This window comes from Phytophthora ramorum, assembly GCF_020800215.1.
Source record: "Phytophthora ramorum isolate Pr-102 chromosome Unknown Phyram_PR-102_s0005, whole genome shotgun sequence".
NCBI lineage: Eukaryota > Oomycota > Peronosporomycetes > Peronosporales > Peronosporaceae > Phytophthora > Phytophthora ramorum.
Window position 1 is genome coordinate 2176885 of NW_027150651.1, and position 27280 is coordinate 2204164.

Genomic DNA, 27280 nt, shown 5'->3' on the forward strand with positions numbered 1-27280 from the left:
CCGAAATCACTTTAATGACTGAATTATACTGAGTAAAGTGCGTGCACTTTAATCCGTATGCTCCTGCGTTCGGATCCCAAATTGAACCTCTCCGCCATGAGCGACGGGCACCTGTACCTGAGCGCGCGCGGCGGCGCCGACTACGCGGGCGACAGTCGCCACGCCTGGTACGACGCCACACACCAGAGCGTGTTGTTGCTTTCTCCGTCGCTGCAGCTGCAGCAGCTTCCCCTGGACGCGTCGCTGGACCCCGTGGAGGCCTCGACGGCCGCCGTTTCGTCTTCTGCTGCGCCGCTCTACAACTTCACAGAGCCCGAAACCAGTGACAATCACCGGAATACCGCACCCCAGCGTAGTTTAACGCCCATTGTGCTGCTGCAGCTGTCGGTGGACCGCCAGTTCCTCGCGATCCAGCGCAGCGACATCGAAGTGCAGGTGGTTCATCTCCCGTCGCGCGCCTCCTACTGGGTCCTGTGCAAGTCCAAGGCCGGCAACAGGATCCTACACGGGGGTGTGGTTTGGAATACACACTCGGTCAAGGCCAGTAGCTCGCAGGACCTGTTTCTGATCACAAAACTAGGGCTGGAGCACCATCGCGTGTCTTCGAAGCGTCGAAGCTGCACCTTGCATCGTACTGTGGGGTTGTATGTCCATGAGTTCTGGTATGCGTCGTCGCATGGAGTGCTGCTCGTGAGCTCTGGCTCCAGGGCGAATGAGATCGCGCCGTTTCTGCTGCATGGACCGAATGCGGAGAAATTACCGAAATTGGTCTTCTCGACGTCGGTGAGCAAGCAAGATCTCCATCTCGTGAGCTTGTATGGGGAGATGTACGCGGTGTATAGCGATACGCGTTCGACAAAGTTACTGTTGTACTTGATTGGAAGGACGAAGGTGACGTGTGTGCGCTCGCTGAACGTCATGCTTCCGTCTGGAACGGCCCTGGAGTACTCGGTCGTGGACAATTTGCTTGTCTGTCATAGTCTGGATTTCAACGTCAGCCTGTTCTTTGATATAAAGTGTGATGGGAATATCAGCGACCCATTCTCAGCGCCTTTGCCGATCTCGGCGCGGCCGCCGGGGCCTCCTCCTGCTGAAAATGCATCTTCAGCCGAGGCAGTATCAAGCAAAGCGACTGGTGACACGGAAGACAAATTTGATTCTGACGTCGTGGAGGTTATCGGTGATGAGAATGACCAACACATGTTTAATGAATCAGCGTGGGGTTTGCCGCAGTCTACTCTAGGCATTCGCCGCGCACTGAGTGTGGACGACCTGGACGTGCACCCATACATTGATGATGCATCACTTCCTTCTCCGCCATTTAAGATATCGCCCGCGTCCCATCTAGCAAGGAGGAGGTCGACGCGACGTCTACAACGTGCGATGTCAGCCGCAAGTCTGAAAAAAACGGAGACTTCCAAGCATGAGATCGTTGCTCCAAGCTTTGCTCGATGGCGCTTTCACGCCCCAAACCTTGTGCAACGATCCTTTTCGGTTAATGGGCGCGAGCAAGTTGAAATTCGGAAGCTGCAGGTGAATCTTACTGAAATATGCAAGACTTGCGAGCATCATCGCGAAATCCTTTCATTCCTATTGCGGAGAGGAGACCACGAGAAGGCGAAGTTGTTGGTTTTGAAGCTAGTGCGAAGCCATATTGTGGAACAACAAGCATCTCTGTCTTCAATTGTGCAACTGCTGGTTACTGTTCAGACTGTGTATGGCAGTGAGCGACAAAACAAGGTGCTGCTATTGTCCGATGTGGGCCTGCTAACCCTGAGACAGTCAAGAACTCACCTGATCGTAACTGCGTCCTGCAGAACATTGCAGGAAGCGAATTATCCGAGAGAGCAAATACTGTGCAGTCAGGTCATGCTACCAATCCAGGTCAGCGTGCAGCTGAAAGTTCCGTAGAGCACTTCAAAGCAAACCCACCTGCACGCAATGCGAGAGGTTTCCTTCTTATCGAGCAGGCCGAGTTTTATCGCTATGTGTGGAGCGAGACACTCCAAGACGCAAACGTACGTATCATGCACCGGTACCTTTACATGATACTAATGCAGACATTCTTGCTTCAGATCGTTAAAAGCTGCAATCTGAGCGTCTACATCATCGAATACATCAAGAATTTACGCGAGAACAAGGTGCCGGTGGAGGATATCACGTGAGTGTTCATCGCATCACAGATTGACGCTCTGCGCGGATGACTAACAGGTTGTTGACAGGTATGTTGCGCTAGCGAAGTGCTTTACAGCCGCGGGGGAACCCGGCAAGCTTTACCAATTCTTGCACTATCACGTGCTAGCTGACTCATTAACGCTAGCAGACCTGATGGTCCGTAACGGTGTCAAATATCCGGCCCTGATGCAAGTTGGGCTGGATATGTACTTTCGATTGAGAGAGATTTGCCCTCTAGTTCGCACGCTTTTGGACCTCGGACAGGTAACGTGTATGCCTTCTCCAGTCAATCGATGGACGTACTGGGGGTCGAGTGTTGAGCTGATTCAAATCGTCTTGTGCTTGTCAGACGGAGCGAGCAATCGAGGTTGCGTGGAGAAACATGGGTTTAACCTCCTGCGACGCGTCAGTTCTCCCAGGCGTTGTCTTCTTTGATTCTCTTGTCAAATCTGGTGCGTAGGGCGGCTGCCGCGTGTGTGATTTTTATCATCTATGCTAATACTGCGCTTTCGGTGCCTACAGTTATTTTATCCGAGAAGCCTCGTTCGCCACTACAAGTGACACAAATGCTGGGGAATTTGCTATTATTCTTGAATGTGTGGGACCCTGCAGCACTGCAATGCTCAGGGACGACTTCTCTCTCGACCCTCGCTAGCTGTGCCACCGCCGCATTTCCAGACGACCTTATTTCAACAAGCTCCCGCACTAAACTCAGAGCTGCTTTTGGTTTTGCTGCAGAGTAATGATACGGGGGACATCAGACCTGGACGTTGCTGCACTATTTGGCTGGTCGCTGTATAACTCGGATGCGTGGCGGTCCACCCGACGTTAGCGGCCGTCGACGGGCTTTAAGAAAGCAAGATGGCCGACTTGGATTTAACGGAACTAAGGATACCTCAGGTTGTGGCTCTTCATCAAGGCGTGTAGAGACTTCGTCCGCTATGTGCGGCAATTGATTGCTTGGTGACAGTTGAGACGTCACGATCGCCCTAGACGTTTGTAGGAGGCGTGAGATGACGGAAGTGCTGGTGATTTTGCAGTTCTTGGTCGGAGACGTAGTAGCCAGTAAATTGCCTCGTCGCTGATATCGTGGAGTACGTGGAGTGCTCACTTTCTCGGGAGACCGAGAACTGTCGTCTTTGGTCGCCTCAAACAATGTGGTTGTCACGCCGTTCGCTCGTGCCGCATTATGTTTGTTTGTGTTGCAGACATGCATGGCTAATGCAATTCGCTGGATACACCGAAGAAACTCGCGAAAGTTTAGATCTGCTGCTTCCCGTCTTTCAGAATTGGAGATACTAATGTCGAGCTTGGCAGCGTAATATTCACGAATAAGGCCAACGAGGCTTATTGGAGCGATGTTCGCGCTTGCGGGAACACCTGGAACAGTGTACGGCTCACCGTCACGGTCAGGCGGAGAGCGAATTATATCTATAGAAGGAAACAACGATTGCAAATCAACGTGAAGTTTCGGAATGGTAGAGGACCAAATGTGCAGTACTCACTGAATGCCCGCGCAAATGTGAGAAACTCCTTCATATCAAGGCGGACTTTGTTGTCAACCTGCGAGAGACGTGATACAGTGTTTAGTGTGACCTAAAAAAATGTTTTTGATAGGCGTACTGACTCACCTCGGTAAGGCTTTGGATCCCGAAGTGCGAAAATATCTGCTTGAGCTGCCATATATGCTCCTTGAGGAGCTTCACGACGTGGTTTTGGGATATGTCCGGCGCAAGCTGCTGCACTCGGATTTCTTTTGCTCGAGGAATCACGTGAATTTCCATCAGATGCTGCACTTCGCTGTCGGACAAGGAGTTCTGAAACGGCAAATAGCGTTTCTAGTGTTAACTGCGAGGTTGCAAATGGTGCAGCATGAAAATACTATCATATCCGAACGTACTGAAGAGTGATGCGAGCGCTGAAATATCAGGACGCAGGCCGACAGCAATTGAGCGAAGTCCATCGCCTTCCCCGTACCAGTGGCAGCTGCAAATATGTTGGTGATATCCACGTCCTTAAGGGCTGGGGTTGGAAGCAGATCGAGTTTGCAATCCTTAACGAACTTGATGAAGTTGGTGCGGGTGATCCAGACTAGATTCGTGACATTGCCTGTCATCGCGTAGTATGCGAATTGCCTTCGAAGTGTTGGATTCATCAATAATGTTTCCAGCATCACATCTGTTGTATGAAGTTGTGGAGATACGTGGATGGACTTCGCTGTGTTTGGTCTCGACAACGGCATATTGAGCGTGGGGTGTGACGATTTGGATGATCCCTGGCTGAGCGACAAGTCCATCATTCTTCGGTACTCGGCAGATTGCTGTGCAAAACGATGCATATTCGAGTCAACAAACGAGTAATGGACTTTCAGCAACAGCAGCATCGTACCTTTATATTGTCCGGTGGAGCGAGCAGCATCGAGTTGAGGATATTGACTCTTTTCCCTTCCCGCTCCAGATTGTAGCGAAAAAGCGTGGCATCACGGAGGTTACAATACGTGATGAAGTTGTTGAGACATTCGTAGACGTGCTGCTCGTTCTCGTATGTGGCCATGAGTCTTTCACTCGCCTCTCCGAGCGCGTTGTTGCTATCGGTAATGAGCTCCTTCTTCATCCGTCGAATTTCGCGGGTGAGGACGTCAATCTCTATTCGAAGCACCTCCGCCTTGTTATCGGGAACAGATGTGGGCTTTCGTAGTCGCAAAACATGTTGGTGCTGCTGTTCCTGCTGCAAATCTATCACGCGAAGCGTCTTGGTTGCGATTCCCTGCTCCATTTTGCGATTCACATCTTGTATTGTCGCCGAGAAATGGTTAAAAGTGATCTCCCCCTCTCGATGATAATACTGACGGCTTTTCACGCCTACTTTCGTGGCTTCAGCTGCCTGCGTGATGACTTGCTTGAGTATGCCAACGCCATGCAGCCCAGTTTGCTCGATACGATGCAGCACGTCGTGTGCTAGAAGGAGACCGTCGGCATCCGTGTCCAAGATCGAGAAAATACGCAGCAATTCCATTTGAGTGCTTTCTTCAAGGAGCATTCTGTAATAGGCTCGAGTCTGCAGGTACTCCATGAGCGACAAATGACCATCTCCGTCGACATCGTACTTGTTAAACACGGCTTGGATTTCCCACTCCGAGAGCGATGGATAGTCCTCTCGAAAGAGTTTGCAGGCACGAGCTGCTGGCAGTCGTGCCAGCGGAGCTCGGACCTTCTTGTTGTCAGCAGTGTTGCAGAGAGCAAACTTGTGCTTCAACAACTGGATCTCCTCGAGGCTGAGTACGCTTTCAGGTACAATCGCAGACACGTCCAAGTTCTCCAACGTAGAGACTGGGTTCGCCGATGGTGGGCGCTGCTGAAGGTTTTCCATTTGCACAAGCTCCTAGGTCATGCGCTACGAGCTTTGTTCGCATTGGGAGCAAGACCACCAAGTGCTGCCCCTATTTTCAGCGTTGGTCGGCACAAAAGCCCTGGTACGTTGAAAAGGAGGATCTACTGTAGTTGTAACAAGCACAGTGGAGGTGAGTTTGATGCCAATTTCATTCTATTCCCTACTGTTAGCTAAAAGGCTGGTTGTGACTACTTGGGAATGTCTCCCATCCAGAACTGAACGATGGCCTCCAGCGCCAAACCGTTATAGGAGCCAGCACACAGCCCGATGATGGAGCTGAGACCGCCTACCATACCAGCTACCTCTTTCTGGTACTCAGAGCACATGCTGGGTGCCAGGATGATGCTCGACGTGGCCACATAACCCGTGGTGAACCCCAGCAAGAGCACCGCTACGATGGTAGTAATATCGTCAAAGGGGTGCACGAGCGCTGCCATGAAGAACGGAAGGAACGAGAGCTGGAATAGCCACGGGAGATGCAGCGTCGACACGTCGAAGTACATGGCGTACACGGGCAGGTTCTTCCCCACGAGGTCGCCCAGGTTGTAGCATCCGACCAGAACAATCGGGAACCAGTCTCCCAGACCCAGCGTCACGGATGGGATGATCGAGATGATGCCGGGGAAGCAGGACAGACACACGAAGTAGGAGAAGAACAGCGAGAAGAAAGGTTTCAGCGCTGTGTGGAGCACGCTCACGACTGTGGCGGCAGCAGCATGTTCCTCCAGCTCCTCCTCGATCTCAAACGCGTCTTCTTCATCGTCCGCATCGTCATCCTGGTTGTTCGGGGTGCCTCCATTGTGCGCGCTCATATTGTTCGCTAACAGCGGGCTTCGTTCATTCATCCCGTCGCGACTGAAGAACGCATTCGGTCTTCGCAAAGGACTGATCGGGCTGGACAAAGGCGACAACACCGGTGGGGTCAGCGGCGTCTCGTGCTGTACTAGCGCGTACTCCGTCAGCAGCGGCTGCGCGAACCTCGTCCGCAGCAACGCCCAATAGAGCACCCACGTGGTCACCACTATCAGCAGTGCAACGCCGAAAAACACGCCCATGGACAACTTGGCGTAGTAATTCTGCAGCAGGTCAGCGCTATCGTCGCCTTCAAAGTACCACTTCAGCGCGAGTCTCACTGCGAACAGCAAAATCGCTCCAAAGCCTTTGCCGCCTTCAATAGCTTGAATAAATACGGGGCCGAACACTCCACCCAGTCCGTACATGCTCGACTGCATGATGGATGACGAGACCGTCGACCCCATGAGCGCCAGCAGCGTCAACGGGTAGCCCACATCGTGTGGCAGCGCCGCCACGTTGGCCAGCGGCAGCAGCAGCACGAAGGCGGTGTAGCTGGCCAGGGATCCGTGCATCCTCGCGTCCAGACACAGCTGTCGCCCTGCCATGACCATGTACAGACTCATAATCAGCAGCGTGGACATGTTGACGACCGGGAAGACGAAGCCCACGCGATCTTCCGGGTACTTGGCGTCGAAGAAGGTGAAGCACAACGTGATGCACGACCACATGGCGATGGAGCCCGCCCCGCTGAAGAAGAAGGCGCAGTACGTGACCCAGAAGCCTGCGCGGTCGTCCAGGTTGCCGGTAGGCAGCTCCAGCTCCGCGTCTTCCGTCATGGGCAGCGCCTCCAGGTCCAGCGTCAGACTCTTGGGCTTGAGCGCCATTTCTTGAGAATGGGGCTACACACTTCAACGGGGGCGTCAGAGAGCTAAAAATAGAGGGTACGATGATTGGCTGGGTATCTTTGGATTTTCGGTGGTCGCAATAGTACTGAAGTTGAAGTGCGGGATTCTATTGTATTGATTGCTTTCCAAATGCCCCGATTTGTTTGACTAGAAGACGACGACGAAGAGGAAGATGACGAGGATCAGCACGAGGAAGATCTTGAGGATTAAAGACCGGTTGCCCTGGACCATGTTGAACAGCTTCAGCAGTTCGCCATGCGCAGCCTCCACGTTTGTTTGCCTGGTAAGAGAGCCAGCGTCAGTAAGGATGCAAGCCAAGCAGACGCTATGCAGTTACGTACGCAATGTCCATGTCGTCATCGATGCGCGAGATGATCTCTCCTTGCTCAGCGACCATTGTCGCCATCCGCGTGTACATGCCTGTAATCTGCATCACAGCAAACGAAAAATTCAAGGCGTTTGTGAGCTTACGCTTCCTTCGGACACACCTGCAGCTACCGCAACGTACCTCCACGATAGTGCTCTCCACCTGCGCCGCATTATTATACCTTGTTTGGGCGTCTTCGCGAGGGCGATACTGTTGCTGTTGCATACCTACCCCACTTCCCGGTGGTGTTGTGCGCTGCTGCATAAATGGACTAGCTCCGAGGTTGGCACGGCGACGAAGCCCCGCCCCTGGTGCAGATAAACTCTGCGCTGGCGCAGCACCTGCAACCCCAACAATTAAAAGCACAACACACAGGAGTCAGACACGTGCAAAGCAAGCTGTGGTATCTTCTGCGTCGTACCTGGCTTCATCGGTGCAGGCGGAGCCTGAAATCCACTTCCGGCGGCGGGTTGTCTAGGCTGAGGAGATCGGAACGGAGTAGCAGCCGCTCCATTGTTCGTAGGCAGTACCTGGTGTCCATTCACGCCCGATCCTGTGCGTGCGAAGAGCGGTGCGTTGATATGCACCATGGGGTTGCCGCCTCCGTGCGAAAACTTGCTGCGTCTGGAACTGCGTTCCCGGATCGCAGCCGTGTGCTGTTGAAGCGCTTGCTACAAGTTGCACCACATCAGTACCGACCTCTGTCACTCAACGCACAGCTTCAACACTCACATGGAAGGCCTTGACGCTCTTGGCGCAGCGCGACTTGAGCGACGAGCAGACGATGGCGAAGTGCGCCTGGTGGTGCTGCTGGTGGCGGCCTCTCTGCGCGTTCACGGTCTGCTGGAACGTCTGGATGTTGCGCTCCACGGCGCCCAGCTCCTTCTTCAGCACGTCCGTAAGCGTCGCGATGTGCGCGCTTGGATCGTCACCGAGGATGCTCTTCTTTCCCACTAGCTCCTGCAGCTCGCGCAGACATAGCTCCTGCTGCCGCAGGTGGTCCGAGATCTGCTGCGCCAGACGCGCGTCCCTCGACAGCGGCCGGTGCGTCTGCGGCCGTGCGCGGCCTGTGTCGAACAGCACCGTGATACCCACGAAGTCGCTCGTGCGGTCCATGGCGACGCCAACGTAGCTGCTCGGCTATACTGGGGCCACGTCGACAATAGCAGTATCGTACTTACTATATCTTATCACTGTACTTTTTGGCTAACTTGGTTCAAGTATGCGAGCAGTAATTCAAACTGGCAGTTGAGAATCAGCGAAGAAGATGGAGGAGGCGACACTGCGCGCCAAGATTCAGGCCATGAAGAACCTGCTGGAGGCCAAGCGCCAAGGAGGCAGCGGTGCGGCGCCTGCAACTGCGGGATACGCGCAATCGAGAGCGTACGCACGGCCGCCAGTGAATGCGAATCGCTCGTGGACTCGCTTCCCATCGCCCGCAAATCGGAGTCACGCTAGTGCTAATAAAGTGTGGAGACGAGAAGAAGCGGCGACGGCGAAGTCGACGCTTGAGGCTGCGGTGGGGAAGCACAAGACGTGGAAGCGACCGGTGAGTGGCTGGCAGAGACTAAGTTGTTGATACGAGAGTGATGAAATTGGGTTATGGCTGGAGCAGGTGAAGGTGGCGGCAAAGAGCAGGCAGCTTCAGATGCTAAGGCTGCCAGACGGCGAGTATTCGAAAGTCAACGGCGGTTTCAGCCTCGTTCGGGCGGGAGTGCAGAAGCCCACGGTGGCAGCTGCTGCGTCACCAGCGGCCGTGTCGATGCCAGTGTCCCATTCGAACAGCAGTGAGTAGCAACTGTAGGCACTTGTTGAGGTTTCGCTTTTCAACTGACGATTGTGCTGGGAGTAGATTCCGTCCATATAGGTGGGGTCAAGTATGTTGTGGCCAACGGTGGGAAAGTGCTGAAGCGCTGCTTGACGGAGGAACGCAAGACGGCTGTTACCTACCGACCAGGCTCAAGGAGCTTGGTGACCAAGAGCGGAGCTGCTCGCGCCGCGTGAGTGTTGACGATTGGTGTTGTTACCTGCCGTATAGGTTTGTGTTGGTTGTGCCTGACCCATCGAGCTGCTTGTGTGCGTTGTTAGACTTTTTCGAGCAAAAGCCACGATTCAGCGTGCACGAAGCAAACGCCTTCATGCGGCAAAAAAGGCGGCAAAAGTCCGCACGGTGTATTGTTCGTTTTACAACCGCTTCGGCAAGTATTTAACTGCAGTTTGGCGCTTGCAGTCGCTGTCTGACCCGCGAATACTTGCAATAGGTTTCTGCAAGAACAAGGATGCGTGCAGGTTCATTCACGACAGTCGGCGAGTGGCGATGTGTCGGAAATTCTTGAAGAACGAGTGCAACGACCCCAAGTGCTTGCTGTCACACCAACATGACGAGGTGGAGAGAACGACTGACCCTTGCTTTACTCGCTCGCGCTGAAGCCCCCTGCTCGCTTCAGCGTCGAGACTTGCGATGGCTTGTGTTGCTGACTTTCGGTGCTGTGCATAACTTGTTGTGGTGTGTATGTTTCTCGCATCAAATCTGCAGAACAAAGTTCCGGACTGCAAAATGTTTCTTCGCGGAGCTTGCACGCGGGAAAACTGCAGGTATCGCCACGTGAAGGTGAGCGCGACGGCAGCGCTTTGCGAGCCATTTACCGGGGGATACTGTCCCAAGGGAGGCGCATGTCCGCTCAGACATGAGCTCCCTCTCATCAATCGCAAGTCAGCGGCCAGCGCTTCAGGGAAGGATACTACGACAAACGCTTCAGGTACGTTACGCTCTCCGTGTTCAGCTTCGTCGCCAGCCTCATCCGGCCAAACGTCGAGTAGCGGAAGCCCAACGAACGACAATTCCGAGCTGTCGATCCGGCCAAACATCCGCTTCGCCTCCAAGCACAGCACAGGCTTTCCGTCGCTTTTCGATGGGCTTCGTCGGACACCGAAGTGAGTTGTACTGCATGTGTCCATGTGGACATTTTTAGGTTAGATGAACCACAATAGGTAACCTTACCGAATAAGAAACCTTTTCATCAACAATTGGTCGATTGGTGGACAGGATGGACCGGACGCAGTTCCTGGTGTTCGCGGCACAGATCAAAGGCGCCACCGGCGTACGCGAGTTCTTGCAAGGCGCGTACTACTGTAGCGACTGTGTGGGCCGCCGTTCCTCACCCAATGCTTGTGCTTGCCGTGAGCAGATCATCGGCAACAGGCCCCCGATGTCCTGGGGAAGCTCAGCGCCTCCGTCCTGTTAGGCAATGAAGATGCTGACAGCGGCAGAGAAGTGCCAAGCACTGCGGTGTTTGGTATCCGCTTGGAGCAGTTGTCACTGCGGGTGCAGCGCGAGATTTGGAGCGCGCTGGCGAGTGGTGCGTCTCCGAGTGAAGACGCCGCTGTAGATTTGGCGCGGGCTTTTCTTCGGGTGGCTGCGCAGCCGCGAGGCCGTGAGAGCGATGCCGTGTGTGTGTCACTTGCGAGGATGATGCTGACTGGAGAGCAAAAGGAGATCGAGGCGACTGGAGCGGACACGGTAGACGCTGCGTTCCAACGTCGGATGCGGCGATTGACGCTGAGTCGGGTGAAGTTCCCATCGCAGGTCGAGGTCGACGAATTTGTTGCGACGGGGCTGCATAAGACGCTCTCGTCAAGTGGCACTGGTAGTAGGAGTATTCAGGTGACTTCTTCATTGTTGAGCAAGCGGTCGAGAGCGGACGAGGTGAATGACACCGAACAGGATTCAAGAGGCGAGGCAGCACCTACTTCTGCAATGCCGCAGGAGCGACCACCGCTCTCCAAACAGGTTTGTGGAAGGCGTCCATCTGAATTTGCTACGCTGCTGTACCTAGTCCTGGCCAGAGGAGACTTACTTTTGTTGTTGTTGCTATGTAGATGGAAGATCGTGCGTCGACGCTGGCGAAGCAGCTAGCCCTGCTTTCTCGTGCAGACGCTACAGCAGCAATGAGCGATGTTGCTACGCGAGCGTTTAGCATTCTTGCTGAAGTTGTGAACGACATTCACACCACATATGCAGCCAACGAGCGGAGTTTTCAATACCTATGCCAAATGCTGCGTATGCATTCTACCAGCGATGAAGCACTTCACCAGATCACCAGGTTTGCAGTCTATGAAAGTTTTGTAGCTAGTGTTGTGTGCTAACAGCGAACACTATTGACCGTTTTGCTTGGCAGTGCACTGATAGACTCCAACTGGAGTTCCCGATATGCAGCAATCTTCCTCGAAACTAGCGTGCTGCCCAAGATCCGTGCTGCAGACTCAGTGATTTCACGTATACTACTGCAGACGGCGCTGCGCTTCGGATCCAGCTACACTGTCGCGCTTGTTGACTCACTGTTGCTACCATTACTCGTTGCTGGTAATGCTGACCCTGGAGAATGTTTTGGCCCAGCACAAGCAGAAGCAATAACACGTATCCTGCGTAGCCCCGATACCGTCCCCGCGGATCAACTCGATGGATTTATCCAGAAAAGCCTCACCATAGTGTCTGTCGGTGAAGAAAGCAACGCGAGGCCGCATTTGCTCTCAAACGAGTCGGCTCTGCTGGTATTTCAGAACATCCTCAACACAAAACCAGTGTTGTCACCATTGACCGTGGAAAGGTTTGTTGGAGCTTGCGAGGCCGTTTTGGAGCGCCCTGAAGGCGAGCAGCTTCGAGGTTCTCTGAAATTTGCCACCGTCGTGTTTACGCTCATCTCGAAGTACCCACAGCAATGTGCTGGGCACCTGGAGATCCTCGAAGCGATTGCTGCGCAACTGACATCCATCATGGCAAAGACAACCCTGCGATCACTGCAGAAGCTCAAGACAAGCAAATGACCCCACTGAAGCTGTACGAGGCAAGCCTGCAAGCTCAACATTATGATGCATTATTGTTTCTGGCATAGTGGACGCGAACAACGTGGTGGACCTCGATCGAAATCATATATTGGTGAAACTCAAGACTTGTTGCACTCGTAGTACCGGCCAAGGCGATACTGCATCAACATTTCCCGTGCCGCTGGTGGGTGTGTCTTCAAAATTGGGCCACAATCTCCTCCATGCTGTGCAGCCTCAAGAAGTACTTGAGCTCCTCCCGGATGCACACCCAGCAAATCCGTCACGTCGAAGACACTGTCATCTACCCGAATCCAGCATGAACGCTGGCTTTGGTGCCGTCGCATCTCGCACGAAGAGTATTCACGTTCGACGTTAAAAGAGCTTTCAACAGACGACGGTGTGCGATGTTGCCAGGAAGCTTGACGCACTGTGGGCCCAGTAGCAACGGAAGACCCGGCGAAAGCTACTTTCAGCTGATATTCTTTCTCCGCACAGAAGAAGCATCGCTCATTAGTGCACACATCGTTGCACCCAATGCAGGCATCACATTCGTTTGCGGTTCGACGCGCTCCAACTGACGCCTGGAATGCCTTCCGTATGGCTCGTGGAGATCGTGCTGCTGCAGACACGTGGTCACTATGTAGAAGGGGGCCGACAGGATCATCTTCGTCATCATGTTTGAAAAGATTTGCTCCGACGTCGCTGCGGATTGAGCGTGTGGATTCAGGACTCGTTCTGCCGACTAAGCGCTCGACTGATGGTTGGAGTGATGGCTGATACACTTGGCTGCTGTCGCCTGGGGCGAGACTGTCGGGAGCGTTATGTCTGGTTGACTGCTCCAAGGGATTCTTGAAGACTTTTTTCTCCTGTGGTTTCTTCTTACAAGGTTCCAATCGCTTTTGCTGGGGCTCTGATGATTTCTTGTACATGTAACGATCCTGTATCAATGGCGTCACGTCGGCTTCCTCTTCACGGATTGAACTCGGTGGTTCGCTTGGATTAAGGTATTCAAGTCTCATGGACCCGTTCGACATCATCGTTCCGATACGATTGGTGTTGCCGGGATTTAGCAACCTCTCCATTGCTGCATTCGTGTAATCACTTCCGGTTGCACAGCTCAGAGCATTGAAGGGAAGCTCAATTGTTCTCTCTGAGCCAAATAGTAGTGACTGGGTCTCCGCTCTACTTTCAGCGACGGCGCGATAATCATCAAGGAACGAGCCAAGTTCACCCAGCCATCGCTTTCGAGTATCATAAAAGTCTCCGTCGCAGGTATGCGATAGCTGGTTATCACTTGGCGATAGCCGAAGTTGACTAGCGCTAGTCTTCGTCGCAAAGTGGTTCAGAACAAATTTTACGAGCGCCACCGATGTTTCAGCCATGCGAACAAGACGGACATCCACGATTGAGTCCATTAGGAATCGGTATTTCTCCAGCAGCTTATCTGCAAGTGCCTCCGTTTGCTTCTCGGCCGGTACGTCACTGTAGGTGTCCGAGTGTTTTTGGTGAATTTGGTGATTGCTTGCTGCAATGTAATTTTGCCTGTCGCGCATAGCTCGCTGGATCTTCGCAGTACTTCGCAAGTACACCAGTAAGTGGTGCAGAGTGAGCAGTGTATCGTAAAATACGACGTTGATTTCATTCTGCACCCGGGCCTCCTTTGTGCACAGAATCGATGACTGGGATGATGATGAAAGACTAGAAGGTGGGCTCCGCACAGCCTCCGGATCAGCCATCCAGAAGGCTGTTCCGATAGTGGAGGAATGTACCGTGAAAGATGAACTGGTCGATGCGGCAAAGGAGGCCGGTATAAGGTCAACAATGGCGTGCTGAAGTGTCCCGTTGTGTACAAAATGCTGGATCATCTTGGCTCGTTGGTCGCCCACTGCGTTCGAGTCCGCAGCAGTGTTCGGCGTACGGACACCCAAAAAGCATTGCAGCAGTCTGAGGCACCAATAGCAAGTGAGCACGTCTTGCTGAAGAATAAGCTCATGCACGGCGTCAAATACTCGGGGGATCTGTTGCATCAAGCATCACGTTAGTAAAACACTCCATACGCAAGAAGCTTCCAGCAAGAAGTCGCACCATGTCGTCTGTGAAGCATGCATCTGGATGGTGATACAAACGCACAAGTGCCTGCAGCGAAGTAATAAGCTCCGAGCTTGTAGTATCCCCGTATCGTCGCAGAGCTGCTACTAGTGTCACGAGATGCTCGAAAACGAGCTCCATGGCTCTATTCACGACTTCAACTTGCCCTGGGCCGCTGCGGGTGAGTTCGTCAAGTGGAAGGTTCGCGTTGAGCTCCTCCATCGCAATCGTGATGCTCACACTCTCGTTCATGGACAACCCCGAGTCGATAGAGTTGCGAGTTTCGTAGAGAGGCTCTGCTGTGCGCTTGTCCTTGTTGATGCGTCGCTGGAACCATCCGCCACGGCCACTTGAGTCAGACCCAGCAGACCGAAGCATGTCATTATTTCCTTGAGACGCTCTAGGTGCCGAAACGCTTCCTCTGCGTCGTCTGCGTGGTGACCACACACTGCTGCTTCGGCCTCTTCCACCGCTAACATCTTCCGGGCGAACGCTCGTTTGCGTGATTCTTCTCAGCAGAAAAGTTTCCATCGACGCGCCTGCAATGTTGGCGTCCTTTGCAGCAGTGTCTGCTGCATGAGGATGGTAGAATCGGCAATAATTGAGCCCAGAGGAAATCAACACGACGTTGTGCTGCCCCGCTTCTCGACACACCAACAGCAGCAGCGTCACAAGCTGATCTCGGCCGTCCACATCAAGAACCAAGGTATCTTCTTGCTTAAACTCCAGCACAAGCGTCCTCGGGTCCCAATCCGGGCGCACGATCGCCAACAACGCGCTGTAAGGACGCGCAATGACTGTGCGCATCGAGCGATGCATCTCCACAATGGCGTCACCTTGCAGAATCAGCTGAATTTTCTTGAACGCCTTCTTGACATCATCACTGCCCTCACTTCCGGATGCTACGTCGTCATTCCCCGACGTATTTCTCGCCTTCTTGACGTCGAACCGAATGACCGAAGGACGATCCAGCACCTGCGTATTCTGCAGCCGAAGCTGCAACGCCGTGATGGAACTCGACGTCTTGTACATCTTTACGCCCGCTTCATTTGCCGCTGACACGATCTCGCTCAGGCATTCGTGTCTCTCCCCACACAGGAAGAACCGGTCGTGGAATGCCGTGGACAGCACCATCCCGTCATCGTGCGCAGCTGAAAAAGCCACTTTTTGCAAGTACAAGAAGGGTAAAATTTGCACTCGCCGACCGCATTCGTCCAGAAAGACGACGCTGGACACTGTCACTTGCAGAAACAGCAACTTGTGCGACGCGTTGGCGAACTGCTCGATGCAGCGGAAATGCAGTCGTCGCGCGTTGACGAGGCGATACAAGAGCGCCTTCCCCTGAGCCTGTCGACGCAGCCGAGCCAGCAGCGACAGCAAGTGGCCGCGAGCAGAGCACGCGAACTTCAACTTGGACGACCGAAAGCCAGACTTCTCGAGCCGCAGCACGAACTGCACAAATCAATGCAACGAAAGGTTAAGTAGTCGATCTCTGCAAAGTGTTGTGGCAAACTTGTTTGTTGTACCTGGTTTTGCGTGTCGGAGACCTCGACGGTCTCGATATCGGCGATTTCCCACTGGTTGGTGCACTGGAACGTCTCCGGGTTGTACGTGCTCAGCGTCGAGGCCGTGACAATCAGGATGCGCGGGTATGCGGCCCACCAAGCCACTTTGGTCGCGAGATACTGCGCGATGACCGTGCCGCCGCTGCCGGACATAGACAAATCGTTCACTGGGGACGCCGCCATTGAGCGTAGGGAGTTTCACTCGCGACTGGCGAGTTGAAGAGCTCGGGTGCTGCAGAGAAGATTGGAAAGTGAGCCGCTGGACTGCTAGCCCAGCACTGGACTGTCGACTGGGGTGTTACCGTGGCGGTTTGCTGACGTATGTAAACGGAAACGTTTCCTGAATCTGATTCCAACATGGCTACTTTTCTGATTCTGTTGGCAATACTGGTAGAAGGCCATGGACGTGGAGGACGCGCGGATGCTGGGCTACGAGGCCTTTTGCGCGCGCTACTTGGCCCCCAACCGCCCGGTGCTTCTGCGCAACGTGACGGACAGGTGGTTCCCCGAGACGACGCAATGGCGCGATGGGCAGAGGATCAATTTCGCGCACCTGAAGAAGCTCTACGGAGCGGCAGTGGCGCCGGTACGTGCGAAATGCAATTATCAGCGTTGTTTGGTGGAATTTAGAGTGATTTTAAATGCAATTGAAGGTGGCGAGTGGAGATGTGGCGGAGTATGGCGCAGAGGAGCGATGGACCATGAGACTCGGTAAGTACCCAGTTAACTGGGGTTTGCAATAGGAAGAGGTTGTGACGGAGGTTGATGTTGTGTAGACGAGTACTTGGAAATGATTGAGAGCGGAAGAGCGGGCAAGAAATACCTCAAAGACTGGCATTTCGTGCACGCTTTTGGCCATGACAGCTACGAGTGCGTCGGAGTGAGCGTTTGATTGAGTGACTGGTTGTGCTGACTCGGTGGTGATTGCAGAACACCCCCATTTTTCAAGGATGACTGGCTGAACTGGTGTGGATTTGGTAGGTGTTTCGTCTCCTGGTTGCGGCTTAACGAGCATTATTACTATTGTGCGCTAGGTGGTGGGACCACAAGGAAAAAAGCGAAAGCGATTATCGCTTTGTGTATCTTGGCAAGTTTTACAGTAATGCTTACGATTCAAGCGATGACCACAATCTCACTGTTTTGCGTTGTGTTCATGAGCGTAGGCCCTGCTGGAAGCTGGACGCCACTTCATCAGGATGTGTTCCGCTCGTATAGGTATGCGCTCGTGACTACATATTTGTAAATTCATCTGCTCACTCATGGTATTTCTTGTCTTCAGCTGGTCAGTGAATGTTTGCGGTCGCAAAGAGTGGGTATTCTACCACCCGGATGATGTAAGTATCGCGGTGATGCCCCGCTATGTCTCTGCAAGCGGAGTTTAATATTTTGCGGTTTTATTTCTGAGCAGGAGCCAAAGCTGAAGGACCGTTTTGGCCGCTTCGTCTTGCCCGATGTGACAGTAGGAAATGTTGACACGGAGAAGTACCCCCATTTCCACGAAGCAAACCCAGTGCACGTCATCCAAGAAACGGGTGATGCGATATTCGTGCCCAGTGGATGGTATCACCAGGTCAAAAACCTGGAGGACACAATCTCGATCAACCACAACTGGTTTAACGGGTACAACGTCCGTGAATTGTGGAGTTTCTTCAAACGTGAGTACGCCGCAGTCGAGCACGAGCTGGAGGACCTGAAAGAGATCGGCCTGGTCGGACACGAGTTTGTAGACCAGTGCCAGCTAGTAATGCTCGCCAACACTGGAATCAATTACGTGGAGTTCCGCGAACTCTTGTACGCCAAAACCCGCGAGCTGCTCTCAAATCGCGAACACCAAGACGACAACAACTCCTCAGCAGGAGGAAAGGACCTTCTTGCTCACTTGGGTTATGTATGTTTGCAGAATTTTAAGCACATGGCATGCTTTCAGCAGATATTAACAGCGACGTCTATTGCAAATGGGTAGGTGCGCGATATTCTCCGAGAATTGAATGCAGTTTTGAAACCCGTGGATGATGCTGGCGGTTCAATAGTGAATGAAAAGTGGATCGATGTTGATTCGCAACTGGAAACCCTGAACGGTGTATCAAGTGAGGCAACCAATGCAGCTTAAAAAGGTGAGAGCAGTGGCCACAAGAAAATAGTTTCTTTGCCATCGATCTATTTTGGCTGGGGTGTTCTCGTGGTTTGCGACATTGTGTCACTTGTGTGTGTATTGGAGCGACGTTTGCCAATAGTTTGGTCGTCGATGGCGACCAAGACGTCCGAGGAGGAGATTGCTGAGCTTCGTCAAGCCAATGACGAGCTCTATCGAGAACACGCCAATGCGAAGGCGCAGATGCAAGCAGCAGTAGAACAGGAGCGACTGCGGACGGCGGAACTGGCTCAAACCGTTGAGGCCATCACCGAGGAGAATGGTCAGTGGCGTGAGAGCTACGCAGCCTTGGAGGAGGCAAAACGGTATGCTGAAGAGCAAATTGAAGAGACCAGGAGATATGCGGAGGATCAGTTCGCGGCTGAGAAGGGAGAACTGCAGGAGCAGATAGCTCAGCTTGAAGAAAGTGTCCAGGGTTGTACGGCACAGATGGTAGATGATCTCGCGGAGCTGGAGAGTCTTCGGTCCTCGGACATATCCCATGAACAGCAGGAAGCAGAACTCCAGCGACAGCTAGATGAGCGTGATGATCGCTTTGCACAGCTTAGCGCCGAGTACGACGCACTTCGGATGCAGTATGATCAGCTACAACAGGCGCAGGAAGACGCTCGAAGGTCTCATGAAGATGTTCGAAGGTCGCATGCAGACGAAATTGCAGCTAAACACCAAGAGCTGGGAAATGGCTTAAGCAAGATAGAGGAACTACAAGCACAGGTTTCGAGTATGGAGAGTCAACTGAAGGCGGTTGCTGCTGACGAAGACGTGCGTGAGGTTAACCAAAATGCATTGTTGCGACGTGCTGAGCAGCAGACTCAAGAGAAGCAGGAGAAATTGAATGGGGCCAGAGAGCGTGTGAAAGCTTTGGAAGATGAAGTAGCGCTGTTGTCACTTACAGGACCCGGTAACGATTATGCTGCACGGGTTCGGAGCCTGCAACAAGAGGTGTTCGTCAAGTCTGAGCAGCTCGTGCAGCAAGGGGAGAAGCATCTCCGAGCTGCTAACCAACTGGACAAGACTAAATCTGAGCTAGCACAGCTTCGAGAAGAAATTGGTAGCGTGCGACGCGTACTGCTTCGTGGAATTGGTCTTGATCCTACGCTCGCCAGTCAAGATACAAGCGAAGATGACGTGCTTTACCAGCATGTGAAGCTCGAGGAATTAGTACGCCTACGTCTGAAGGCACAGGAGCACGAGTGGCAACTTGCCGGAGGTCCACCGGCGTCTTCTTCATCGCTTGATCCAGCAACTGATGAGACACAAGACGGAGCGGAACCACCATCTTGTCACTTGCCGAATGTTGAGAACTTCTCAGCTCTAGATGTGCTGGGGCTCGGCGGCGTTGGGCGATTGGAACGCGAAATGCGCGTGCTACGAAGCCGCAACAAGCGGCTGATTGAACGCACGGAGCGACTTGAAAGCGAGTTAGATATTGCTCAAGCTGGGCTTCGTGATTTGCAAAGTATGCGCGAGAAGGTTGTCGAAGTGGTCGGTCGTGAACGCGTCGAGAAAGAACTGCGCGCGAAAAGTGAGCTGGCAAACAAGGAACTCAGTGAGAAGGTGGCGGCTCTCTCGGAGCACGTGGAGAAGCTCATGGTCCATCTAAAGCACGAAGCAGCAGCTAAGACACGCGCAGTTGAGGCGCAGCGTCGTTTAGACAAGGAACTTGTTGAAGCGAAGGATAAATTGGCCACTGCAATTCGCAAGCACGCCGCTCAGGACGCACAAGTGGCCGAGTTGGAACAAGGCGCGCGCATCCTGGAAGATCAATTGCGCCTCATGGACGAGAAGTTCATCGATGTGCGCAACAAGTTGGACTGGACACGTACTGCCGCACGCAAGGAGAACAAGCAGCTCTCTGCAGAGCTCCGGTCGTTGCGCATGAAGTGGCAGATGGCCAGCGACTCCGGAGCCCTCGCTGCTTTGCCAGAGTGGGCGTCACCCGCGTCCATGCCTCGCTTCTCCAAGAAGCCACCGCTGGGAACGAGCAGCTCGGACTCGCGACTGCCTACCCCCAAAGGTTCCAACAACGGACTCTCGCCAGTGGTAGCCGCTGTGGTGGAGGACGCTTTGGCCTTTGGCAATGGCGCGCGCGTCAAGTTTGATATCCCAAAACTACCACAGCCAGAGGCCGACGCCGGCACGCCCTGGTCCGACGCCAAGTTGTCCGTGCTGCAGCGTCAATTCCAAGACAGACGTCGAGTCTGACGAAGACACCGTAAATCCTATTGCACTTTCAACATGAAACCGTACAAATGGCTACAGTTTTACGGTCGACACAACTTCAGTTTCCATTCGATTAATTCCGACCAGGTAACATCAGTTCGCTTGCTCCTCTCTATCATGCTGCGCGTTCTTCTAGCGGCGCTGGTTGCGCTGCTCCCGCTTGCTACAGCCATTTCCCCACCGCATGACCGTGGTCCGCTGTTCAATGGGTCGTTGGTGGTGCGCTCGCTGGACGTGGAGGCCTACGAGGCGATGCTGAACGACTCGGACGCGGTCTGGATTGTCGATTATTACTCGTCTTGGTGTGCTCACTGCCGAATGTTCGCTCCGGAGTGGGAGAAGGTCGGGGAGTTCTACGCCGAGTCGAAGGTTGTGCAAGTTGGAGCGGTGGATTGCAACCTGCACAAGAGCGTCTGCACTCGTGAGGAGGTCCACGGGTATCCTGCTGTCAAAGCGCATCATGTGCCATTGGGATCGAGTGAGAAGGTCAATATGGAAGTCAGAGGACGGAAGAAGATGAAACCGGTGATTAAATGGGTGGAAGAGGTGCTGACAGAGCACGACATCGAGTCTGGAATGGACGTGGGCACTATTGCTGAAGGAAATAAATTACGACGAAATGAGCTCGAAGATGCAGACACGGAATCGTCCAAGGTTAATGGAGGGCTGAGCGATGATACTTCTGTTCAGACGAAGTACAAACGACTACGTGATGCAGGCAAAGCCGTGATGCTATCACTTGAGAACAGTTTTTTCATGGGAGTGCCTGCATTAGAAGGTGAGAGGTACAGTACGCGCCGAAATTATAGCCGCACCGGACAAGCGGAGCTCTTGCGCCGGGAACTGAGAACTTCCTGCAAACTGACGGCTCCGAGGCCGTCGTAAAGGAATAGAAAACTTATGCAGCAAGCGAAGTTGAAAAAGACCAAGATGGCTTGGAGCCAGGAGGCAAAATCTGGTTTCAGGTCGGGTCAGAAGTATAGCCGCACTTGGTATTATAAAGTTCAGTGGAGTAATAAACAAAATTGAAGGGCTATTAAACGTAATAAATGAGACCTGTGGACAGCTTTGTGAAAGACCTTTTAGAATCTGTTCTTGGATTCGTGAGGAAGCTGGAAACGATGCCACGAGGCAAGCAGCTAACCGAGGAGGAGTGCATGAAGATAAACGCACACTTCAGAGGCGGCAAAAGCAACCGAGAGATCGGGAGGCTCATCAGGCGCGACGAGAAGGCTATGAGGAACTACTTGAAGCGCGGGAAGGCGTCGTCGGTGACGAAGAGGACAGGAAGAAGGCCGAAAATAGTTGGCCGGGAGGCCAGGCGCGTCATTCGACTGGCAATTGTCCTAAACCTGTCCACCCAAGAGATCGCAGGACTGCTACCATCGAAACCAAGCAAGTCTACGGTACTCCGCGTACTGCGTAGCAACCGCTACGTCACGTACGCGAAGAGAAAACTCACCCCTGCCATCAAGCCGCATCATAAGAAGGCTAGGGTCGCTTTGCGGAGCGTTACGCCGGTAAAAGGGTCTTTTGGAGACGCGTGCTGTTCACGGATGAGAAGAAGTTCAACTTAGATGGCCTGGATGGGTTTAGATTCTACTGGCACGACTTGCGAGCAGAACCCAAACTCATGTCGAAGCGGGTCAACGGTGGCGGAAGCGTCATGATTTGGCCGGGGGTGAGCTGGCATGGCAAAACCGAGCTGCTCTTCCTGAAGGGGAAGCAGAACTCTGTCAAGTACACCGAGACGCTGACCTCCAGCATGCTTCCTTGCCTTCGAGAACTGGGGTCAAAATTGGGCAATTTGACCCCAATTTTCCAGCAGGATAACGCGTCCGTACATGCCTCGAGGCTCACCAAGGGATTCCTAGCCACCCATAACATCGAAACGCTGCCGTTGCCTGCCACGAGCCCCAATCTGAACATCATAGAGAACGTGTGGGGGCTCCTGGCTCGCCGGGTGCACGCCAACGGGCTCCAATTTGACAAGCCTGCCGACTTGATCAGACAGATCATGTTGGAATGGTCTCGCATTGACCCTGCGTATGTTAAGAAGTTAGTGCGAAGCGTCCCGAAGCGTCTGGAAGCGACGCGGCTGTTAAAACGAGCCAAGACAGGTTACTAGAGCCGTTAGCATGTAGAGCTTCCAAGTGCGGCTATACTTCTGACCCGACCTGAAACCAGATTTTGCCTCCTGGCTCCAAGCCATCTTGGTCTTTTTCAACTTCGCTTGCTGCATAAGTTTTCTATTCCTTTACGACGGCCTCGGAGCCGTCAGTTTGCAGGAAGTTCTCAGTTCCCGGCGCAAGAGCTCCGCTTGTCCGGTGCGGCTATAATTTCGGCGCGTACTGTACGATGCTGCATTGAAGTGGGTGAATGCGCTAGGAGCTACATTTCCTATGAAAGGAAACCGCGTGGCCCTAGCAAAGCTTGCCGATTCTCTAAAACAGAAACAAAGCTGGCCTCTAGCCGAATGGGATGAGCTCATCACTACATGGAGGTCCGCAGCGAAGGAAACGAGCTTCCCCCTCGATTTGTTCGATTCCGGGGTCGATAAAGACTCCGAGTGGGCTGTGTGCAAGACTTACACGTGCGGTCTTTGGACTCTGTTCCACAGCATGACAGTACGAGACACAAGAGTTGGAGACTCATCGGGATCTTGGAAATCCAGCGATACTATGGCGGCAATTCGCCTGTATGTGAAGTTTTTCTTCGGCTGCGAGGATTGCCGGCAGCATTTCATGGAAGCGAACCCCGAGAGTTTGGTTGAAGAACTGGCAGCTAGCGACACAAATGGACCTCATGCCGTAGTGATGTGGGCTTGGAAAATGCACAATAAAGTGAACAAGCGACTCAAGAGAGATCAATGGCCATCCACGTCAGATTGCTCCAGCTGCTACATTGATATCGGCGGCCCCGTGTCGATCGGTATGTCACTTATTCACGAAGATGGAATGGTTTCCTACCTCGCAAGCATTTACGGCCACGAAGACAAGGCCCTCTTTGACGAGATTGTTCTGACATCCTCGTACCAGGGATTTAGCGCCATAACGGCAGGCACACTCCTTTTCGCGTTGGTTGGCGTGGTCTTGAAAACCCAACGACATCGCTTTGCCATCTCAAAAGACAGTGATCACCTAGCTTAGATGTACGTCCAGTTGATAATTGAGTTTTTGAAAATAAAGTGGCAACGTATCGCTGGATACCATTTGGAGTCGTGCAGTTCAGGGACGTTGGATGGCACGCGAATAACGCGCTGAGAAATCCCCCAATGGAACTCCAACTGCATGTAATGGAGCTCTCGGTCGCACCTAACTGGAGCTACACACATTCCCAGGCTTGTCATTTTCTGATTTCCCCCGAACAATGGAGCGCAAGCCGCTCCGCCAACCCGACGCCTCGCGCTACGGCAGCGTCGCCGAGGTCTTCAGCCCCCTGTAGCATGCCTAGTCATAGCCCCAGTACCTAAACCCCCTGTTACTGTGAATTTCCCCCCTCAGACTGCCGCCGTAAACGCCAAAAACGCGTCCGACTCCAACGTTCTCGACGTTTTCGGCAATGCGCGTGACATTGAGCGTATCAGTCGGTCGGTTGCTCATTCGCAGCCTTAATATTGCTGCTCTAGTTGTGATGTTCTAACTGGTTCTGTAATATTCACGATAGAAACCTGGACAATGGCAACCTGGGCGCTGCTATCGACGCCTTCATGGCGCTGGTGTCGGTGGTCTTCGCGGGCACGTACATCGCCAACACCTACATCCCTGCCAACAGTGTGAGTTATTTTTCTTCATATTTTTAAAATTGTTTCATTTTTGTTGATTGAACTATGATTGCTAATTGCAACGTGTAGATGCCCCATTCGATCTGGGTGATTGAGGTGATGTGCGCCTCTTTGTTCACTGTTGACTTCGCCTTCCGAGGCGTGTATCTTGCCGCCAACCGACGTCGGGAGTATCTGCTATCAATGACGACGCTAGCCTATCTTGTGGTTATTCTACCCGTGCTTCCTGCCTCTTTCTTCACACGCTACCAGTAAGTAGATTCACTTCTTTTGAAGAGCTTGTGGTTGCAGTAGTAGTAGTAGTAGTGTTTGTGACGCACTCACTTATTGTCGTGTACAGCACTTTCTGGTATGGCGAGTCATGGTGGCGCTTTGTCTACCCCGCCCGTTTCGCCATGTGCTATCTGACGGGCAGGGCGGTGCTGAGTCGATGCCACGCGTATTTGACCCCGGTGCGTCAGTTCGCGCTCCTGTGCTATCTACAAATTGCGTGCATTTTGCTTGGCGCTGCTGGAATTATCCAGATCGCAGAGACGATGGACGGCACTCTCTCTGTGAAGAATCTTGGCGAGTGGACGTTCTTCAACTCGTTCTTCAACTCGGTGATGACATTTGTGACGATCGATAAGCCTCCATCAGAGAACGCTCTCTCGAAGGTGTTCGTGGGCGTGCTTGTCTGTATTTTCATCCTGGTTATCCCGTACCAGATTTCAAACGTGATGGATCTGAGCAACTCCGTTTCTGCGTACGAGCAAGCCAGCTACAAGCCTTCGGCCAACAACCGCCACGTCGTGCTCTGCGGAGACCTCACTGCAACTCGTATCAGCCACTTTTTCCACGAGATTTTCCATAATGACCATGATTTTGGTGGCGTCCACGTTATTGTGCTCAGTGAAGACCCGCCGGCGACGTCGCTTAAGGCGCTGCTTTTGGACCCGTTCTTTGCGAAGCGCGTGTGGTTCATCCAGGGATCGCTTCTTGATGTCGATGACGCGAAGCGTGCGGCTTGCGACTCTGCCGATGCCATCTTCATGCTGACGGACCGTGTGGGTGATGAAGAGTTCTCTGTCAGTGACCATCGCACGCTAATGCGTGTACTCGCAGCTAAACGCCAAGCTCCAAAGGCGCATATTTTCGCCCAACTGCACCGGTCCGTTCACTGCCAGCTCGTTCGCGACATGGGTGTTCAGAATGTGCTCTGCCTGTCAGAGGTAGCGTTGTCCCTGCTTGGACAAAACTGCATTTGCCCCGGATTCTCGACATTCATGTACAGTCTTACGTCGACTTCGAGTTTTGATGATGACAACGACGAAGGTCTCGGAAGTGATGCCAAGCGCACGAACCGATCGAAGGCGATAGATAACGGCGAGGGTTCGTGGGTTGACAGATATCTTCTCGGAGCAAGCCATGAGGTTTATGTGGTGGAGCTACCACCGGCGTCTGTCGTTGCTGGCAAGACGTTTTCTGAGTTGGCATCGCTCGCTTACTCGCACTGCAATGGAATTATAGTATTTGCTGTTGCCGATGGTCCTCGAGGCAAAGTGGTTCTGAACCCGGGTGACACGTACAAGTGCGTTGGTGGTGAGACCGCTTATGTGATTGCACAGACTCAAGCCGATGCCAGTACGCTGACAGAAATGTCCCCAAATGTTTCGATGCCGCTTGCTTGGCGAGAGATGCAAGTTTCATCTCCTTCATCTCTCGTTCGCAGCGAAAGCAGTAAAAGCGACGGTTATGACTCAGGTGCTCCTCTTAAACGACACCAAGCACGGTTCGAGCGCTGGCAGTTTGATACCCCGGAGCCCGAGAAGGAAACAGAAGGCGAAGAAAAGGAGAAGCCCCCCACTAAGAAATCCTCGAAATCTGTTGAGGACGCTGTTGTCGATGATGTGTGTGATCTTGGATTGACGGTAGCTCCTATCGTGGTCTGCGTTACCACGGAGTCTGCGTTTGCCAACGACTTGGAACATCTTATCAGGCCCTTACGCACTCAAGCCTTAAAACAGTACCACCCAGTTGTGATTTTGACGGCAAAGCTCCCGGACGACGACGCCTATGATGGATTCAGTCACTACCCTGACGTGCACTTCGTGGTTGGCGATCCGTACCGTCACAAGACGCTGAGTCGTGCCGGCGTCGCGGAAGCGTATCGCATTTTGATCTTAGGCACTTCCAATGCGAAGTCAGATAACGACTCGGAGCTGATCCAGGATGCGGTACGTTGCCTCTCGGTTGATGTCTTTCACCAGTGTACTTGCTTTATCGTTGCTGACGGCGGTGCTGCTTGCATACGTAGGAATCTGTTGCCCTTCACAAGTTTATCACGAGCTTTATTGGGGTGAAGAAGGCTCCGTGTGTTATCACGGAGGTTGGAAACCGAGCCAGTGTACACTTCATGGCCCAGAACCTGCTTGCCAACGGCTGGTTCCCCGGTTTCGACGGGGACAGCGAGCTGACAATGTTCTCTTCCTCGGAGACATTCTCGCGCAACTTCTTCCTTTCGCCGGCATTCACGTCCGGACTAACTTACAGCACGTCGTTGTGCGACAGCCTGCTCATCAACCAGTTTTTCAATGGCCAAATCAAGAAAATCCTCGGGGAATTCATGTTCACATCTCGTGCCAGTGACGCGTGGGCTGCTTTGCGTGGTGATAAGTCGAAGCCAGAGATCCAAGGCAGCTCCTTGTTCGCTGTCGAGGTGCCGCTGGACTTTGTGGGTCGCTCGTTTGAGTATGTCCTCCATTACTTGCTGTCATCGGATGACATTCTAGTGCTCGGGCTTTATCGCTGCCATCCGTACATGGACGAGTCTAAGGCACGAGTTGAAGTGCCTGAAAGTGAACGCAGCGTCCCGTTCGGCTATGTGTACGTGAACCCGCAGCCATTCGAAGTCATCACGGGCGACGATCTGCTGTATGTGCTATCGGACAAACAGCCGTGCTGGGTCTTAGGCTGAACAGCACAAGATGTATGAGCATCAAAATTGCGCTTCATGTCTGCTTACCCAATGAA

At 53.1% G+C, this 27280-nt stretch overlaps 10 protein-coding genes across 10 annotated transcripts; 6 read left to right on the forward strand and 4 right to left on the reverse strand.

Moving 5' to 3' along the window:
• Positions 1–96: 96 nt before the first annotated feature.
• On the forward strand, positions 97–2918 carry KRP23_6399 (Regulator of MON1-CCZ1 complex-like protein; the record flags this gene model as incomplete). Its single annotated transcript, XM_067891586.1, has 6 exons — positions 97–1740; positions 1818–2018; positions 2076–2161; positions 2223–2439; positions 2525–2627; positions 2698–2918. 6 exons carry the CDS (start codon positions 97–99, stop codon positions 2916–2918), a joined length of 2472 nt encoding a protein of 823 aa, XP_067745928.1.
• A 688-nt stretch (positions 2919–3606) lies between these two features.
• On the reverse strand, positions 3607–5544 carry KRP23_6400 (uncharacterized protein; the record flags this gene model as incomplete). The annotated part of the gene is made up of 4 exons (XM_067891587.1): positions 3607–3738; positions 3807–3992; positions 4076–4495; positions 4564–5544. 4 exons carry the CDS (start codon positions 5542–5544, stop codon positions 3607–3609), a joined length of 1719 nt encoding a protein of 572 aa, XP_067745929.1.
• Positions 5545–5753: 209 nt separating this feature from the next.
• On the reverse strand, positions 5754–7244 carry KRP23_6401 (Equilibrative nucleoside transporter 4; the record flags this gene model as incomplete). Its single annotated transcript, XM_067891589.1, has 1 exon — positions 5754–7244. One exon carries the CDS (start codon positions 7242–7244, stop codon positions 5754–5756), a length of 1491 nt encoding a protein of 496 aa, XP_067745930.1.
• A 168-nt stretch (positions 7245–7412) lies between these two features.
• On the reverse strand, positions 7413–8748 carry KRP23_6402 (Syntaxin-31; the record flags this gene model as incomplete). Its single annotated transcript, XM_067891590.1, has 5 exons — positions 7413–7545; positions 7607–7692; positions 7774–7973; positions 8054–8303; positions 8365–8748. The coding sequence occupies 5 exons, from the start codon at positions 8746–8748 to the stop codon at positions 7413–7415; spliced, it is 1053 nt and encodes a 350-aa protein (XP_067745931.1).
• Positions 8749–8899: 151 nt separating this feature from the next.
• KRP23_6403 (Zinc finger CCCH domain-containing protein 3) lies at positions 8900–12456 on the forward strand (the record flags this gene model as incomplete). The annotated part of the gene is made up of 9 exons (XM_067891591.1): positions 8900–9181; positions 9248–9419; positions 9485–9632; positions 9721–9830; positions 9894–10018; positions 10169–10391; positions 10821–11422; positions 11512–11735; positions 11811–12456. The coding sequence occupies 9 exons, from the start codon at positions 8900–8902 to the stop codon at positions 12454–12456; spliced, it is 2532 nt and encodes an 843-aa protein (XP_067745932.1).
• A 1638-nt stretch (positions 12457–14094) lies between these two features.
• On the reverse strand, positions 14095–16292 carry KRP23_6404 (DnaJ-like protein subfamily C member 13; the record flags this gene model as incomplete). The annotated part of the gene is made up of 4 exons (XM_067891592.1): positions 14095–14154; positions 14226–14474; positions 14542–15996; positions 16071–16292. The coding sequence occupies 4 exons, from the start codon at positions 16290–16292 to the stop codon at positions 14095–14097; spliced, it is 1986 nt and encodes a 661-aa protein (XP_067745933.1).
• Positions 16293–16509: 217 nt separating this feature from the next.
• KRP23_6405 (2-oxoglutarate and iron-dependent oxygenase JMJD4) lies at positions 16510–18219 on the forward strand (the record flags this gene model as incomplete). Its single annotated transcript, XM_067891593.1, has 9 exons — positions 16510–16695; positions 16763–16820; positions 16886–16979; positions 17040–17075; positions 17144–17196; positions 17273–17324; positions 17389–17443; positions 17518–17997; positions 18073–18219. 9 exons carry the CDS (start codon positions 16510–16512, stop codon positions 18217–18219), a joined length of 1161 nt encoding a protein of 386 aa, XP_067745934.1.
• Positions 18220–18354: 135 nt separating this feature from the next.
• KRP23_6406 (uncharacterized protein) lies at positions 18355–20466 on the forward strand (the record flags this gene model as incomplete). Its single annotated transcript, XM_067891594.1, has 1 exon — positions 18355–20466. One exon carries the CDS (start codon positions 18355–18357, stop codon positions 20464–20466), a length of 2112 nt encoding a protein of 703 aa, XP_067745935.1.
• Positions 20467–20601: 135 nt separating this feature from the next.
• KRP23_6407 (Protein disulfide isomerase-like 2-1) lies at positions 20602–22317 on the forward strand (the record flags this gene model as incomplete). The annotated part of the gene is made up of 2 exons (XM_067891595.1): positions 20602–21262; positions 22313–22317. 2 exons carry the CDS (start codon positions 20602–20604, stop codon positions 22315–22317), a joined length of 666 nt encoding a protein of 221 aa, XP_067745936.1.
• A 1536-nt stretch (positions 22318–23853) lies between these two features.
• On the forward strand, positions 23854–27224 carry KRP23_6408 (Calcium-activated potassium channel subunit alpha-1; the record flags this gene model as incomplete). Its single annotated transcript, XM_067891596.1, has 6 exons — positions 23854–23910; positions 23988–24073; positions 24151–24259; positions 24338–24519; positions 24609–26484; positions 26565–27224. 6 exons carry the CDS (start codon positions 23854–23856, stop codon positions 27222–27224), a joined length of 2970 nt encoding a protein of 989 aa, XP_067745937.1.
• Between the last annotated feature and the right edge of the window lie 56 nt (positions 27225–27280).